Source organism: Onychostruthus taczanowskii, unplaced genomic scaffold (genome assembly GCF_017590055.1).
Source record: "Onychostruthus taczanowskii isolate IOZ18803 unplaced genomic scaffold, ASM1759005v1 scaffold25, whole genome shotgun sequence".
NCBI classification, from domain to species: Eukaryota; Metazoa; Chordata; class Aves; order Passeriformes; family Passeridae; genus Onychostruthus; species Onychostruthus taczanowskii.
In genome coordinates this window covers 6,552,964-6,571,207 of record NW_024499796.1, presented here as the reverse complement: position 1 = coordinate 6,571,207, position 18,244 = coordinate 6,552,964, and the positions used below count along the sequence as shown (strand labels likewise).

At 53.2% G+C, this 18,244-nt stretch overlaps 1 protein-coding gene across 1 annotated transcript; it reads left to right on the top strand.

Annotated features, from left to right (window-relative positions):
* Nucleotides 1-1,064: 1,064 nt before the first annotated feature.
* On the top strand, nucleotides 1,065-13,965 carry FAM78A (family with sequence similarity 78 member A). The gene is made up of 2 exons (XM_041406675.1): nucleotides 1,065-2,203; nucleotides 9,544-13,965. Exons 1-2 carry the CDS (start codon nucleotides 1,941-1,943, stop codon nucleotides 10,070-10,072), a joined length of 792 nt encoding a protein of 263 aa, XP_041262609.1. The 5' UTR covers nucleotides 1,065-1,940; the 3' UTR covers nucleotides 10,073-13,965.
* Nucleotides 13,966-18,244: the final 4,279 nt, after the last annotated feature.

Here is an 18,244-nt window from a genome sequence, read left to right as displayed (position 1 = left end):
ACAACTTTCCCACAGGCCACTGCTGCTTCAGATGCTCCTCACTCCCTGTTCCAGCTGCTCCCGAGTCCACTGCTGCTATGGACAGCTTTACATTATTCCTTGCTGGAATCACAGCCCATCCAGCCTAAGGCTACAGGTTCTGCAAATAGGGAGACCATCCTCTCTGGTGCCCTTTGGTTGGCACCAAATCTACCCAGCATCAGGCTCCAGCTGGGAGAGAAAAATCTTAATCTGAAAACCCAGGAAAAAGCACATTGCAGTGAAGAAATGCTGGGTTTTTTTTTTTTGTTTTTTTTTTTTGCAAAGGAGGTTTAGCTTCAACAGCTGCAGTTTAAAAGCGAAATACAGGGGGAGGGATGGGACTGGGCGAAGGAGGGAGGACAGGGCGGCGGGGGGAGCCCGGAGCCGCAGCCGGTGCCGCCGGGGCCGCGGCAGCCCCGGGCATGCGGCGCTCCCTGCCCGGGCAGCGGCGGCGGCGGCCGGGGGCAGCGAGGGGCTGCGAGCGAGTTCCTGCAAAGTTTGACCCCGTTGCCTTTCCGATGCGGCGGCGAGCGGAGCGGGAGCCCCCCCGCGCCCCCCCGCTCCCCCGGCGAGGCTGAGCCCCGGGGCCGGCGCCGTGCCCGGCTGCATGAATGTATTGCGGGAGAGGAAGCCTGCGGCAGCCGGGAGGCGGAGGCACCGATCCTGCTCCGCTCACCTCCCCGGGCAGCCAGCAAAGAGGCGAAGGGAAAAAAAAAAAAAACAAAAAAAAAACCAGCAGCGAGAGAAGGAGCCTCCCCCCCGCCCCGCGCCGCTGCTCGCCCCCGCAGCGCAGGAGCCGGGGCTCGGCGGCGCAGCCGGGGCTCGCCGCGGCTCCCCGGGATGCTGTGACGCCCTGCGGGGCCCACGCGTGTGCGGGGCAGCCCCGCCGCCCGCCCATGAGCCCCGCCGGCTGAGCCACAGCCGGGAGCGCCGGCAGCAGCGGCGGCAGGAGGAGGAGGAGGAGGAGGAGGAAGGTCGGACACCCCTGCGGAGAGCCGCTCGCCGAGGAGGAGGAGGAGGAGGAAGGGGAGCGGCGGGGCCGGCGCCCCCCGGGCCGGTGCGTGGCGGGGGATGTCACGGGCGGCGGTTCCGCGGCGCTGAGCGGGCGCGGAGCGGCGCGGCCCCGGCGGGCGCGGGGGAGGCTCCATCGCCGCCTGCCCCGCTGCGCTCCCGGAGCCGCCGGCCCCACCGGCACCGCGGTCGCTTCCCACTGCGTCCGGCTATTTCTAAGGGGAAGGAAAAAAAAAAAAATAAAATTGATCCCCAAAGCCCAGACATCGCTGGCGGAGGAGCCTCCAGAATCGGAGATTTGGCGACTTTTTGCATTTTCCAGCCGTCGTTTCTTTCTGTTATTATTGTAATTTTGTGCGAAAGGAAGTTATGAACAACTGCAAGTCAGGAAGTGGAAATCCACACCGGTTGTGACAAGCTGGGGCTAAAAACTATTTCATTATTTATATAGATGTGTCTATCAACATTCTGCTTTTCATCCAAAGAATAAAGGGAAATACCGGCTAGTCCTATGTTTGATGGTGAATGACAGACTGCATCTGAGCAAAGGAAGGACTAAATATATCAGCTAAGAACACCACCTTTATTTATTGAACTCAAGAGACTTTTTTTTAACCCAAAGACTGTTTGAGCAAGAGATTTAATGGGTCATTAAAAGGGGAAAAAATTTTAAAGGCCCTTTTGCTTCTGAAGCGCAGCTAACCTCAAAAATAGAAGCAGTACTTGTAAGACAGATACTCGAATTAAGGCTTTACGTGATGAATTTTCTATCCTATGGATATCAGTTTTGAAACTACAAACCAAGGAGATCTGTAATTGATCTAGCACCAGATAATTTCAATGCCTAATATTCCCCAGGATTGCTGGAGTACCCTAGGAGCTGCGTCAGACTGTACTCGGGGTATGCCATGGGCTGTATTCAGAGTATTAGCTGCAAATCCAAAGTTTTCCGGGAAAGCATTTCAGTGATTGAAGTGAAAGCCTCCATTGATCCCATTCCCACCAGCATTGACGAGTCCTCCAGCGTGGTGCTGCGCTACCGGACCCCTCACTTCCGAGCCTCTGCGCAAGTGTTGGTGCCCCCTCTTCCCAAGAAGGAGACCTGGATCGTGGGCTGGATCCAGGCTTGCAGCCACATGGAATTTTACAATCACTACGGGGACCAGGGAATGTAAGTGTTTCCGAGGGTGCGCGGGTGCGTTTGCCTGGCGGGGAGAAGGAGCAGGAGGAGCGTGGCCTGGTTGGGAAATAGTGGATTAAGCCCAAAATTATAATCCATATTTAAAAACCCAGCCCCTCTGAAACTTAACAGGACTTTCCCATGTGTTTAAAATACAGGAGAGCTTGTCCCTGCCCTTTTAAAGCAGTGGGTGTCCTTCTCTTCGAGTGGGGATTTGCCCAAGCCCAAACCAAACCCCGCTTGTTCTGGTAAGAACCCAAAAGCAGCGCTCTTCCACAGCAGCTTTTGGGCTGCACAGGAGATGCTGAAACCCCGGGAGCAGCCCTGCCACGACCTGCTTTGGTAGGTGTTTGACACGAGTGCTTCTCCTGACCTCCAGCTCCTCTTGCCTGCATCCCTCCCCATCCCCAAAGTGCCCACTGAGGAGCCCCAGGGAGAGCCCAGGGCTGACACTTGTGGCACGGAGCCGTCCCTGCTGTGCTCTGCTGCTGCTGCTGCTGCTGCTGCTGCTGCAGTGAGCCGTGGCTGGGAGCTTGGTAGCCCACCAGCTTTGGGAGCACATTTAACGTCACAGGAGGAATCCTGCTTGCTTTGCCCACAGTAGCAGGCAGCCCACGGGAAAGCACAAGCTGGATTTAACCCTTTGGTAGTTAAACCATCTGCATCACCTTGGAGCAGAGTGCGAATTTCACGTTACCCTCCTTCACGGGTGATGTGAAAGGGAATATATGGGTGTATATGGGAGGTGGGAGGAATCCAGGGGCTGTTTGCACACCAGGAATCCTCGTGTTACTGGTCAGACAGTCCTAGTGAGACAGGAATGACTCAAATCAGAATGTCACCTCCCTGCCGAGAAAAGTCATCTCTCCCCAGTCCCCCACCAGCTTGTTCTCCAAACGTTGCAGGCTTTGGCCCACAGCTAAATCAGCCCCAGCACCTGATCCCCAAATGCCTGCACAGAGCAGCAATTCTGCAGCTCACGGTGCTGGGCAGCACAGGTGCAGGCTCCTGGTGCAGCAGAAATGTGTCTGTCCAGGCACGGGGACAGCCCTGAGCGCAGAGCCAGAGCTGGCAGATGGGTCAGCGGCTGGAGCTGCTGGTGCTGCCCAGTCTCTGGGCGTGAGGGAGGAAGGGAAGGTCAGGTCTGAGAATCCACTCCCTGCTCATCCCGAGTGCCCCGAGCCAGGGAGATGCTGGCTCAGCCCCTGAGGGTCAGTCTGGGCAGCTTAAAAATCCCCTGAGTGAGGAGTGCTGAGGGAGGAGGAGGACACGGCGGGCTGGAGAGCAGGACTGACTGCATGCAGCCCCTTCCTGACAGCCTGAACATCTGCACGCACAGCCCGGCCCTGCTTCCCTCCCCTCTGAGCGCCGAGCACACGCCTTCAGCATCTCAGCATCACACGGACAGGCTGCAAGGAGGGAAGGGCACGGCAGGAGCAGCCCGAGGCCACAGGCTGCCCCCCTCCTGTCCCCATGTCCCCTCTCTGCTCCAGCAAAAACTTTCCTGAGAGGCGAACTGGCACCTGGCAAACAGCAGCAGTGCAGGCAGGCTGAGCTTGGTTTTAAAAGTATTTACAGCAGGCCCGAAGAAATCTGTAGGCTTTCTTGGCTCCAGCAGCATCTTTAGCGAGGACAATTTGTTGCTCAGATGTTCCCGATTGCAGGCCTTTGGGATTTGCATGTGTAATTCTCAGGCTCATTTAGGAATCCTGTCTTTAGCGACCAGCTGCAGAGGGAAAATAGAAAAGTCCACTTTGTATAAATGCAGCTCAGATGCACAGAAATAGAGGACTGGGCACAGAGTGATGCTGCCAGTGCTGCTCTGGGCTGCAAACCTCAGCGTGGCCTTTTATTTCTCTGCACCTGAGTTGCCCTGTGTTTAAAACGAGGATTTGGTACAGCCTGCCCTTGCTGGAATGTTTTGGGACAAAAAAGAAAAGAAAAAAAAAAAAAAAAGGAGTAGTAGCTGCTGCTGTAAACTGGTAGAATTAAACACTGCAGCTATATTTGAGAGCTTTTAGCTAGAAAATGATGGAAACAAAGATTTTTCCCTAGGAGGTTCACTGACATTTAACTGATACCAAAAAAAAAAAAAAAAAAGTTACCCGAACACAAGCAGGAATTGGTCTGTTCCTGCACTCTCTTTCTATAGACTCATTGCCATCTGAAGGCTATAAATAAAGGCATTTAGGAGGAAAGGCTTCTTCAATGCCATTGAAACATGGGCTTGGAAGACCTTTACAGAGAGGGAGAGACAGGACACGAACCTGAGAGAAGGGATGGGCCAAGGCTTCAGCTGGTGTAACTGGATGTAATCCCACTGACCTCCACAGAGCTGCATCGACTGATGCCAGCAGAGTCCCAACTTTCCATGGTAGGGAGAGGCACTGCCACATCCATGTTTTTAACCCCTGTGGTGACTGCCAAACAAAAAGCCCCAAATAATCAAAAATCAGTCATCCAGCCGAAGCACCAATACTTACAGCAGGCTTTGGATTAATTTTTCACTTCTCTGCTGGGAAGTTGTTAGCTGTGCATAAGCTGGCCATTACACTGAGGATGGAAACAGCTGAGAAATACTGGAGCAGATGGAGCTGTGCATAATGCTGCCATAGGGATGGGAGCTACAGAGGGGATAATTTAGACACGCACGTTTAAAGTGGCACTGACAATTTGGGGGATAAATGCAGCACTTTTAAATTTAAAGGGAGAGAATTAGAGCTCAGCTAACACATAATTGCTGGCATTACATTACATGTGAGTCAGTAGATGCTGCAGGGAACATGAAAACCCCCAGCAGGAGGATGTGGATGTGCTCTCTGACCCCTCTCTGTGCAGGGCTGGGGCAAACTCCTGTGCACCCCAGGGCTGGCATTGCTGTTCCTCCCATGCAGGACTTCACCCTTGTCCTTGGGGAAGGATGCTGCTGTGCAGAGGGAGGCATCAGGATCAGGCCAGAGCTGTGACCTGAACAGGAGCAGCTGGACCAGGTCCCTGCTGGCATCTCCTGGGCTGGGTGCTGGTTTCTGGTGGAACCTGTGTCAGTGCTGGGCCATGCTGGAATGGCATTATCCAGCCTCCTGCATCTCCATGGAGATGTGCAAGAAGCTGTGCAGATGGAGATATGCAAAAGAGAGAGATAAATAAATTGGAGTTGGAATATGATCAGCCAAGAATCTGGAGAAGTTTTCCTGTGGCTGTTTCTCCCCCTGGAAGACCCAACAGGGCACTTGCATCCTTACATCACCACTTCATCTTCCCAGACATCTCTCCCTGGTGAGATTAAATCTTCCATGCCCTGCAGCAGGGACATAATGAACTCAAATTGTCAAGAGAATAAACCCCCAGTCCCCAGGAGGGAGGACACAATCAAAAAAAACACAAGGGCATTTTTTCCAAAGAAAGTGAAGGGAGGTCAGTTCACTGTGGGAATTTACTCCTCCAGGGATTCAGAGGAAAAGGCTTTGCTGCCCTGCAATGGCCCCTGGATCTCACCTGTGCTGTGAGCACCCACCTTAGCCCAGTTACATGGGTTGTCCACTTGAGTCTGCTCCTCTAAACCAGCAGAAATTGTTCCCTTTTTCCTAATGCCAGTGCTAGTTTCACTCCCTGACCCAGCCATCAAACACTGCTGCTGGTTCAAGAGATGAGGCAGGAACACACAGCTGGAGGGTGGGAGGAAGAGGGACCACAGCAGCACAGCTCCGTCAGCTGGGGAACAACATCTGAAATTTCCTTCCTGTTCTTCACTCTGACCCTGCCTTGGCTTGCCTGACATGCTGGAAAAGGTGAGAGAGGCACTGCAAAGGAGAATTTAAAATTAAGCAGCTCTGGCTATCAGGTTTTCTTTCTCTCAGTGAGTCCCCAGTGCAGGCCAGTGGTGGAGGGAGGCAGGAGCAGGGATGTGAAATGCCTGAGACAGAGTTTCACTACACCCACACATGGCCCTGGTCCATGCACCAAGCAGGGGCTGTGTCCCACAGGGGCTGCTCTTATTCAGGGAGCTTGGAGAGGAAGGTGTTGGGAAGCAGAAGGTTGTGCAAGTCCATCTGGCCTGTGACTAATTAGGAGCTGGCTTTAAGCAATTAGAGCTGAGGATGCAATAATGCCTGTCTGGAAAGGTTACCTGGATGTCCCACACTGCTGGATGCCCAGGGCTGGAGGCTGCTGGGCTGGGTTTGCTGTCACTGCCCTGGTGGGTGCTGTGGGACTGACATCTGGGAGCTCAGGACGAGCTGGGGGATTCGTTCCATGTGACAGAAGAGGAAAAAAAGTGTCTGAATGAGAACTGGGAAGCTAAAACCTACATAAAGCTGCTTGGCTGTCAGCAGCAGGGCTCTGCTTGTACCACAAGAAATAGCTCAAAGTTCCTTCTGGTGGCAAGAAGACATTTGTTAAGAGAGGTTTCTTGGCAGCTCCAGGCTCTGGCGATGCCCACACTGGCTCTGAAGGTTTCAGAAGAGGCAGAAACAGGCTTGTCAGTGTTATAAGGCAGAACCTACTGATCTTGGAGCTGATCAGTGAACCCACGAAACCAGATAGCTTGGTTTCTTTTCATGCCTCCTTCCTGCTATTGTCAGCAAAGTGTTTACTGGGCACTTTCTGGTCTCTCCTTGGCTCGACACTACCAGAGAAAGATGCTGATGCAGCCAAAGATCATTCCACAGCATTCTTTCCAAAATCATCCAGTTGTTGGCATATTATTTAACATGGACATGCTCTGCAAGCAGAGGCTGCCAGCCTGGCTGGCACAGAGGCTTTGCTGGAGCATCAGGAGAGGGACAATCACCAGCAGCAGCCACCATGCAGCCTCTGCTCTGCTCCAGTCATGGGATCATCATGAGGCCTCCTTTTCCTGCTCGTTCCAAGCTGTGCAGATGAAGCAGGATGGTTTTGAAACCCCGGGGTTAACCACACTGGCTAGAATTAGGCACAGCGTGCTCTGTGAAGAAACACAGGCCAGTTTCTCCTTCCCCATTGCTGCCCACGCCTTTCCTCAAGCTGGGTGCCCTCCTGGGCCACCCTGAGCTCTGCTTTGTCCTGGGATGCTGCAGGCTCTGCAGGCACCATCCTGCTCAGGCCCTGACACAGCTCCACCCTTGTGCTCTTGCTTAAATCCTGGGCAAATCCTGAGAATCTCCTGCAATTCCATCCTGACCTGGGGCACTGGGAGTGAAGATGGGGGACAAGAGATCTTAGAGGACCTGCATTTACTGAGCAGAGTCTGCCAGGTCCTCCTGCCATTCAGCCACCAGCTCTGATCTGAGTAGGCTGGAGCAGCCCAGGAGGTTCTGAGCCTCTGTGGCATCTCAGCTCCTGGTTTGGCACCTCGGCACCTGCAGAGATGCTGTGGCTGCACCACGCCTGTCACCTCAGAGTCAGCCTCTGTCACATCTCAGCCCTGGGTGACAGCCAAGCTGAGTACCAGCCGCTGTCTGAATGGAAAGTAATCCTAAACCAGCAGCTGAAAGGGAGAGAAGAGCCCCCAGATGGGGTTTTGGAGCTGGGCTGTGCAGCAGGGTGGGGTGGGGGCTGCAGAGCACGACCTCCACTCATCCATCAGCGAGGGCTGGGTCACCCAGCACCCCCTGAGCCTTCCCAGAGCCTTCCCAGAGCATTCCCTGAGCCTTCCCTGAGCCTTCCCTGAGCATTCCCTGAGCCATCCCCTGCTCAGCTCTGCCTGAAGGGCGCGAGGGGTGGTGAGCCAGGATGACTCCGGTTTGCAGAGCAGAGCATATAAACATCTCTGCAGTGCACAAGGGTCCTGGCAGGACTGCTCAGGGATCTCCTTTTGGCTGCCTTCACTAAAAATTTTCTTCCAGGGAAAGGACTCCCTCTGCCTGCTGGCGATGAGCTCGGGAGGAAGGGATTGCTGCAGCTGCGGTGCCGGAGCTGACAGCAGCCTGTAAATCTGTGCAGGGAGATGTTGTGCTTGCATAACCCCTGGTCCTGCGGCTCAGAGCATCCCTGCATCCCCCGGTCCTGCTGCTCAGAGCATCCCCTGGTCCTGCTGCTCCCGGCATCCCGCAGCCCCCGGGGCACCCCACCTCCTGTCTCACACTTCATCTCCCGCTGGGGAGGGGTTTGCCAGGACCCCCTGCTCGCATGAAAAAAAGATAAATGAGACCTTTAAATTCCCCGTGGTATCCTCTAGCCACAGCCAGACACAGCTAAGTGCTGAACGATCCAGCGGGTACAAACATGGAGGCACTTCACGGTCATTAACTAATTAACAGTCAAAACAGCCTTGTGAGACAGTCACATCAGCCCTGGCCAGAGCAGCTCATCCCAGAGCTGTGGAGGAGCCAGCCAGGCCGAGCAGTACCCCCAGCCACAGCCTCCTCTGCAATCAAGGGGCTATTTTAAGCTGCAGCACCAGACTTATGAAAGGCTTGGACAGTCACCCTGACCCTGAGGAGCCTCAGGGCGTCCCCTCTGTGTCTCTCCAAGATAAATCATTTCCCAAGTCCCAGCCTGCAGCAGGGAGCCACAAGGCTTGGGGGACTGGAGCACAGCCAGTCCTATGGCAGGGTCAGGTGCAAACGCCACTGCTGCTGCCGCCCAGCCCCTTCTGCCACCTCGATGGCTGGGACATCATCCCTGGGTGATGAGGAGTGCTGATTCATGAGCAGGAGGGAGAAGGTACATGAGAGGCACCTCTGCCAGCCTGGTTTTTAAAAGACTGTCCTTAAAACAGCTGCCGTGCACTGAGCAAGTGATCTGTGCTTGTGCCGTCTCAGAGCAAACATCCAACCCTTCTTCTGAGACATTTACAGCAGTTTGCTTCTACTGGCAAATCTAATCTTAAAAATTAAATTGGAAGCTAACGAAAAAACCCGCTCCAAGTTGTGCATCAAGCAGTACAAGGTGACAGGGGACTGTTTTCACTTACATCCCTGCTGGAAACACTGACCTTTCCGTCCCTCTCGCAGGTGAGAGGCGCGGGCAGTTTTACAAGCAGCTCGACCTGGGGCTCTCTGATTACTGTAACACCATCCCCAGCCCAGAGCCTGGAGTGCAGCCCTCCAGCTGGGTCCTTCCAAGGGCTGCAGGAGGATGGGTTACACTTCCAGCACCAGGCAGACAGCGGGGAGGGACAGTGGCTCATCCAGAGAGAAATTTAGGGGATGAAGGGATTGAGAGCAAGCCTGATGAGATGCTTTTAATGGCAGGGATGAGCTCTTTGAGCAGGATGGCACAAAGGGCACAAATTCCAGTAAAAGCTGGAGAGGGAATGCATCCAGAGCTCTTCCCTCTCCTTTCTAAAATCTGGCATATTTCTAAATGAATGAATTAATTAATTATCCGTAATTTGCTACTGATTATGGCAGGTCAAGTTGGGAGCTTCCAGACTTACTGGACGGTAAAATCCAGGCCATCAGTGACTCAGACGGAGTGAACTATCCCTGGTACGGGAACACCACAGAAACCTGCACCATCGTGGGTCCCACCAAGAAGGAGTCCAAGTTCAACATCAGCATGAACGACAACTTCTACCCGAGCGTGACGTGGGCCGTGCCCGTCAGCGACAGCAACGTGGCCAAGCTCACGAGCATCCACCGGGATCAGAGCTTCACCACCTGGCTGGTGGCAACCAACACGGCCACCAACGAGATGGTGACCTTGCAGACTATCAAATGGCGCATGAGGCTGGGCATCGAGGTGAACCCCAGCAGGCCCCTGGGGCAGCGTGCCAAGCTGCAGGAGCCCTCTGCTCAAGAGCAGCCCCAGGTCCTCAACAAGAATGAGCCAATACCACCCAGTGCCCTTGTCAAACCCAATGCCAATGATGCTCAGGTACTCATGTGGAGGCCAAAGGATGGACCACCGCTCGTGGTGATACCCCCAAAACATCGATAATGCACGCCTGGCGTCCCGGCACCGAAAGGGAGAAAACGAAACCCGAAGCAAAACAATCACTTAGGTATTAGGATACACGTATAATCTGAGCAAAATCAAAATGCACTTTTTATTCATTCAACAAATGCAACCATTCTACCTTCTCCCATTGGGACGGATTTCACTGTGCTAAAGCTAAAGAGGAGACCTTGGACTGGGTCTGTCTCATCACTGGATTCCTAAGGGAAGAAACTAACACTGATGTCTACCCTATAGCTTTTTTTTTTTTCTTCCCTACTTTAGTTCCCGTTTGAACTTCAGCCTCATTAGCTTGTCCAGAACTGCCCAGAACAATAAGAACATTTTATTTGGGATTTTAAGAATTTTTTTTTTTCTTTTTGGTTGAGAATGAAACAGGTTCCTGGAGCAAAAAGTTGACTATTTAAGATAAGGTATTTTTTTTTAAGCTGTAAGGTTCTGAGTTGCAAATCCAAGTCATGCGGCCTTATGTAGACTTTGCTTTGCATTGCCAAACTTTTGCCTTAAAGCTATGTTTGAAAAAAAAAAACAAACAAAAACCAACAAAAACACCACCAGGCAGAATGTCCTTTCTACAGAATTCTGGAGAAAAAGTTTTGGAACAAGGAATAGATTGTCAGCGTGGCATGGGCTGATGGATAAAAAGGGCATGAAATTGGAAGAAGCAAGAAAATCTTCCTCTTTTTAAAACCTGGAACAAGGAAGCACGGAAATAATCTCAGTTTCAAAGCAATGCAAATAACAACCCTGCTGTCGGATGGCTCTCGAGGGGGAGCTCCCAGGCCACCTCCCTGCTTTGCAGGAGGGCTTGGAAGCTCCTCGTGCTGCTCACCCCTGGTGATCTCAGCCTCCCGTTAGCAGTTCAACAGGGAATAACCTCACAGCTGGAATGGTGGCCCTGGGAGTCAACACCAGTCAAGGGGGGGATGTCCCAGTGGGTTTGTCTTTAGGACACACAGATGTTTTCCCAGCCAGCCCACAGCCTCACCTTCTCCTGGATAAGAGCTCGTGTGCCTGCTGCTGTCGGGTGAAGCTCTGTGGCCCCGTTTGCTGTGAATTCTCAATGACGGGGCTGTACAAAGAGCAGGGTGCCCAAGGGATCTTCTGAAGTCACTGGAGACACACAGCTGTCAGAGAGGGCAGATCTTACCCACCCAGTCTGCCCAGCAAGATCTGTAGTTCAGGAGCAGCCACTAAAAATAACAGGGACCCACTCCTGGCCAACACAGAAACAGCTGAGGAAAACTCTTCCTTCTGTGGTAACTCTTCCTTCTGTGGTAATGAATCACATTGAGATTCATAGATCATTTTCTTCCCAATGACCTCATGATCTACCTGACTGTCAGGAACGAGGTACAGGCAGGGCCATGACACTGTCCCTGTCTGTCCTGGCACAAACATCCACTGTAGCAAAGGGTAATGCACGAGAAGGGGCAGGCAGGGCAGCACCTGAGCCCTGGGTGTGGATCCTCAGTGAGGAAGGAGCATTTGGAGGAGGAGGTGAAACCTGTGGGTTTTAATAAGGACCAGATGGCTGCTGAGATAACCAGATGCTCCTCTGCAGAGGAGGATGAGGCAGAAGAGCCTTTTGAATGGGAGGGACGGGTTTGAAGGCAGAGGAAGTTCTGTGGTAGAGGTGGCATCTGGAGGCCAGGGCACAGGGTGGGGAGTGGATCTGCCCTGCTCCAGCACATGGCCCGAGGCAAATCACTTCCCTCTGCAGCTCCTTCCCCCAGAAAATATTTCTTCCTCCTATTAACAACTTGCCTCAAGAGCTGGGACTAAGGAGAGTTCTGCATGCCAGCTACAAGCCTGGCCCTGCTGAGCTGGTCTGAACAGGTCTCACAACCCCACACACGCTGCTCAAAAGGCTCTCCCCTCGGAGAGGCACCAATTAGCTGCTATTCCTATCCCCATCTTCCACACAGGACGTTACCAGCAAGAAATTCTCCTTCCTCACTTCTGCACAGCCACACCACCTCCTTTGGCAACAGGTTCAACACCAACCCCTGCCTGGGGAACGCACGCCCAGAAGTTGTGTCCCCCACCAAGACAGCCTCAAACCAGCAAACAAGGATCCTGGGGCTCTGCAGCCATTCCCCTGCCTCCAGGGGAGCCCACCCTCCTCATCCACTGGCTTTCAGAGATGCTCGGCCACGGAGCTGCTCCTTTCCATGGGCAGAGCTCCCAGGTGGGACATCCGGCTTGCAAGCGACTGGACTGGATCAAACCCAAACCCACAAGCCAAAGGGTGCCTAAATCTCGGCTTTGGGACTATAAAGGATGAAGCTAGGGAGACTTGGACTTGCACAGTCACTCTCTGTATTAAACTCCGTTTTCTTACCTGGATTCAGATCCAACTATAGCTCCACTGGCACAGCCCTTTGGGACTTGTCTGTATTTTCTCCGAGGCAATACATGCAGAAGAGGACAAACTGTGAGCTGTGGGTGAATAGCTGATCATGCTCTCATGTATCTTGGCTGCTGCTGAGTCCCATGGGTGGGAGCAGAAGGGGGATTTGTGTCTGGTATTCACTTTGTCTCCAGGTGCTGAGTACTTAGAGTTCTCACTGATGTCAGCCTGGGTCGAAGGAATTGGACCCAGTTGTCTTAATTAGCTGCACAAAGAAATTCCAAGGAAAGATTTCTTCTCAGTCACCAAAAACCACATTCAGGGAACACCTACGTCCTTTTCCACTTAGCTTTGTGTTGGACTTAGTCTCCCAGTGCATTAAGTAAATCTGGTTCCTCCTATTCCTATTCCCTCTACCTGGTGGACTGGATACATCCATGCAATTTGATAGCAACCTCCTGGCTAATTTGTCCTGTTGCACTGAACGGACCCAGCTAAGCAGTAAATACAAAATTCAAATTTCACGTTGGGGTCGGCTTTGCATGGACTTCTCCCTTCCCAAAGAATGCCTTTATCCCGTGCCTAGGTCAAAACGTGCCCCTTCACCTCCATCTGCATCACCAGACACGGCAGAGAGAGTGATGCTGCCTCTTTGGAGATTTCGTGCGTTGTGATTAAAAGTGATGTTTTTCCAATGCTGCTTCATTACAAAACGGATGGGGACAGGTTGTCTACAACAGGAAGGATGGCTGGAAGTAACAGGGGCTCTAAGACACCGCTGTTGCTAAGGCTGGTTAATATCCATGTGGTTAGAACAGGGATTGCTTGACAGGGTTCCAGTGGGGACTTAAATGTCTGGGGACCCAGGGCAGAGTGGCACATGAGCAGAGGTGAATCAAGCTCCTTCTCTGGCAGCTTTTTGCAGAACCAGGAATACACAAAGGACACACTGGGAAGGTGTTGGGGCACCGGCACGGGATACACGGATGAACGTGAGCGTGTCTGTGCCTCGCCCTTCCCATCAGTGATGCTCTCAGCTCTTTATAGACCCAAACCCCCAGAGGGGCTCAGAGTGCAGCCTGGCCATCCTGTCACAGCCCCATCGTGGTCCAGGGTGGGCAGCAGCCCTGGTCCAGACCCTCGCCTGCACCAGGGGCTCTGAGCCCAAGGCGCCGAGTGGGTCGCGGACCTCGTGGTTCTCCTTCCCTACCCTTGACACCGAGATGAGCGTGGGAGGAGAGGGGCAGCCCCTCGGGGAGGCAGTACAGACCCTCAGCAGCCTTGGGGAGGGGTAGAGACCTGTCGAGCCGGTGCCAGGCTGGGTCCATCCCCCCAGGGGGGAAGGCGAGGCACCGCCGTCCCTCCTGCCCTGGCTCCCGGCGCAGCAATAAGAATCGTCCTTGGTCTTGCAGAGATACTGTGAAAACAAAACCAAGATGTACCGAGTCTGGACACTTACAGAGATGTAAAATACAAAACCCTGCTTTTATAACAGACAGAGAAATAAAGTGAAATTTTCAAATGTGTCTGCCTGGAGTCGTTTGGGCGGTGGCTGTTTTTAAATGAATAGCTCTGCGCTCACGTTTCGAGGCAGCGATAAATACCCTATTTACCACCAGTTCTCTCTCCGTGTCAGCTCTTGGGCTGCAGCAGACAGAGCCAGGAGGTTTCTGGTGAAAAACACCAGCCAACATCCTGCATTTTTCACCAGCAGGCTGCTGCACATCTCGGGGCGGCCGGCGCAGGCTGCGGCTGAGCTTCCGCACGCTTCGGTTTCCTGACACCGTTTGGTTATTTAGCAAAACCCCGTCAGATGTTCCCTGAAAATACCACATCTGGAGAGAGGCACCACCGCAGAGCCCTGGACAGGGGAGAGGGTGAAAGCTGCTGCAGTCCGTGACTGGTTTTCAAACACCACCTGTACTCATTCCATTATTCCCTGCCCGCCCCCGAAAATGTTCACGGTCGGGTTTTGTTTGCTTTCCGGTAAAGGAAAGTGCTGACATGGGTTCTGGAGAGCAGGGGGTGCCTGGCCAAGCAGCCAGTACAGCTCCACTGCTGATCTCTTAAACCCACGGGCACCTTCCAGCTCCTCCTGCCACAGCCCGACCCCACTGCAGGCTCCCATCCCACCGCTCTGCCCAAGCAAGACACACGTTTCTCCTTTTCACATTTTTTTTCAGTCTTTGAGAAGTTTTGCTGTCTCTGATCCAGCTGGGAAAGCAGCATCCAAGCTCCTCCAGAAAGCACCAGAGCAAGGACCTGCTGTGGTGTCAGTGCTGTGGCGGTGACACAAACAAACGCAGGTGAGGAGGAGGAGGAAGGAAACTCCCAGCTCGAGCAGAGGAATGTGCAGGGATGGAGCTTGAGCAGGGGAGAGGACAGATTCTGAGTGGGATTCCTTGCCACAGTGGAAACACTCCAGCCTCATCTGTTGATAGCAGGTTAAATTTAGATGTCCCAGTTTTGGAGGGAGGGAGGGGTGGGGAGGGGACACCAGCCAACTCACAGCTGCTTTGGTGAGATCCTGGAAAAGCCAAACGCTCCCGGTCACTTCTCCCTGCACAGGGAGACTGGAAAAGCCCCTGTGGGGGATGAGGAGGGCACAGGGAAGGTCGTGAGCTGCTGAGCCCAGCACAGCCCGGGTGATGCTGGAGCTCCCTTCTGCTGCTTGAGCTAACACCAATCCTTGACTGCAGCACATCTCAAACTTCACCTTTCTACAAGTTTTGTCCCTTGGTTTTGTGATTTTCTAACCTCAGTTTAAGCAGACTGAGGCAACAGTTCCTTCATTTGAAGAAACCCTCTGACCTCCACAGTTCCTTCTTGAAACTCTGCAGGGACTTTCCTCTGCTGATGCAAATCAGATTTTGTTCCCTATTTCTTCTCTCACATCTCCTTAAGCTGTTAATGTGCAGCAGCTGCAAATACTCCTTTCATTTGTTCATGTTTTCAAGTTTTAAAGCCAAGCATTTTTAGCAATGCCCTGAAGAACCTTGAAGCACCTATTAAAAATAAAATAGTAACAGCTCCTGAAACAACCTCACTGAGATTCTCAGGGCTACCTTTAGTAGCTTTTGTAAATTGGTCCCCACAAAGCTTTTGGTTGTAGAGTATTGGAAAAAATTATTTCCCTGTGAGGGTGGTGAGGCCCTGGCACAGGGTGCCCCATCCCTGGAAGTGTCCAAAGCCAGGTTGGACAGGGCTTGGAGCAATCTGGGATAGTGGGAGGTGTGGAAGGGGGTGGAACGAGATGGGCTTTAAGGTTCCTTCCCCCCCAGACCATTCCATGATTCTGTGAAGAACCCAAACATGGGAGAGCAGCACTGGAGAGCCAGCTCTGACTCAGCCACGATTCATAACTTTGGGGTTGCCCCAAATCCAGGAGAGCAGCACTGGACAGTCAGCTCTGACTCAACCACGATTCCTTGGGGTTGTCCCACGTTTCCCTGTCACCTCTGCACTGCAGGGAGGTTCTTGAGGAGCCTGAGTGGAGGTGACTGCAGCACCCTGCTCTGAGAGAGGGTGGTGTGGGGGGCTCAGTGCTTCTGTCCATGCTGGCATGGCTCTGTGAGGAGGCAGAACTGCAGCCCGGGCCCCAGCACTTGAGCTTATCTCCTGTCAGGGAACACAGGAGTCCCACCGCAGGCCTGGCAGCACAGAGCCTGCACGAGATAAGGGCAGGCAGGAGAAATCCTGGCTCTGCAGCAGGGGACAGACACACACTGGCACAGGAGGAGCTCTGTGACCTGCTGGGAGCTGCAGGAGAAGGAGGTGGGGATGGAGCAAGGTGAGGAATGTGCTGGGAGTGCCCACAGAACCCCTGGGGAGCTGAGCCCACAGACACGTGTAGGAGTGCAGAGCTGGAAGATGTGACACATCCAAGCTCATCCCTGGGAGAGGAAGAGTCATGGAGTCACAAAGGTTGGAAAAGATCTCCAGGGTCATGGAGTCCAAACTTTGATGCCCGTGTCAGTTAAACCAGAGCACTGAGTGCTTGTTCTCCATGGCTGCAATACCCCAGAGCCCCATGGCTGTGAGAGGGGGGACAGGGATGGACTCACTGCTGACCCAGGGCTGCGAGCCACAGCCACCTCTTCCCAGCCCCTAGGGCTCCACACGACATTTATCTAGGAACAAAACTTTCCCTGGCACTCCTGGACTCACTCATGCCAAAGCCTCATGCAGGATTATTTTTCCTTGTAAGCAATGCTGGAAGCAATGCACGAGGGACACATGAAAACTAAGAAGGGATAAATAAAATGTCATTTCAGCCTCCAAGCCTGGACATGTACACAGCTGAGGGCAGAGGGAGCTCTGCTCCAGACTGCTGGCAGGGACACAGAGCAGTGCCCTGATTCCTGGGCAAAGGGCTGGCAGAAGAGGTGGTGCCACCTTTCCCCAGGTGCCTTCACCTTCCCCAGCCTCCCTCCTGCTCCCAGCACCTGGAGCAAGGGAATGTTCTGCAGCACTTTTCCAACCTCCTTCATCTCCCACAGGGACCCCAGGCCTGAACACGCCAGAGCAGCTCCTGCAGGGGCTGAGCAGCCCTTCCTGCCCATGGTCTGGTCCCTCCCAGTGCCAGGATTTTGGTCAGGGACACACCAGCTCTGCCCCTGGCAGGAGGGTGCTGTGAGGGACAGGCAGAAGGGATGTGACCCAGCAGAACAGGATGAACTCCAGCCCTGCCATCCCTTCCCAGCTCAACAGCAGCAGGATGCCACTGGCATTTGTCCTCTGGTCACCTCCCCACTGTGGCACAGAAGGGCCAAGGGAATGATGCCCTTCCCTTCCCAGGAGATAAAACCAGACAGAGGGATATGGTCCAGACCACGTTTTGAAACACCAAGCATTATACAGCAAAAGCTTTTCAAACACGAGATTTAAGTAATTAATTTTTCCACCTCTGTGACAAAGCTATGTCTTGGCCTTATTTTTTCCAGAAAAAAAAAAAAAAGCTCTTTTCTTTGTTGCTCTTTTAGCCTTCAAGGAAGCAGAAATCCCTGTTTTGGTCTCCACATGGGTTTGGGGAGATCCTTTTTGTGCCTGAGGCTCTCCTCTGCCCACCACAGTGACACCAGCCCTGTGCTGTCACAGCAGAGCCCTGCCAGCACTTGGCTCCCCACTGCCTTGAGGCCACAGTGTCATCTCAGGGGTGGGGAAAATAAGTGTGTTCTTTCATTAGAAATAATTAAGACTTTGCCTTTGATAAAAGCCTTGGAAGATTTCTGCTCATACTTAAAGAGCAGGAAAAAAAAAAGAGGCACAGAAGGCAAAGCTCCTCCAGAGCAGTGAGGGCTGCTGGTTATCCAGGGATTATCCAGCATGGCAAACAACTGAGTGAGACTCCAAACTTGGCTATCCTTGAATTCTTGCCCCAGGACTACCAAGCCTGGGGTTTTCTGCATTAGCAGCTTTACTCTCTGGTGGATGTCCACCCACAGAGCACTGGGCAGAGGCCACTCAGCACAGGTGACACAGCCTGTGACAGCCTCTGGCAGCCACCAAGCCACTGCCACACACACTTACCAACTCCTTGAGTCATCTAATGAAAATGCAGATTTTCCAGAGCCAACTCTGCTGGGTTTTGTGCATTTTCCTGTGGGCTCGTGGTCACGATCAGCCTCTCTGAGCTGCTCAGCTCCTCCAGCAGCTGCTATGGAAACAGGGAGCAGCACCTGTTTCTCAAGGGCAGATAGTTCAAGGGGTTGGGCTGTTTCAACCGGGATTTGGGAAAAATTGCAAGAAAATGTATGTTCAGTCAGGGTCTGGGGTAGTTCTAAGGGCACTTCACTTGCCAG

Bases quoted from the DNA above. Each gene is read 5' to 3' on its own strand.
- FAM78A (XM_041406675.1), top strand. From the start codon at position 1,941: ATGGGCTGTATTCAGAGTATTAGCTGCAAATCCAAAGTTTTCCGGGAA. The intron at 2,204-9,543 runs GTAAGTGTTTCC...TGATTATGGCAG, and splicing joins CACTACGGGGACCAGGGAAT to GTCAAGTTGGGAGCTTCCAG.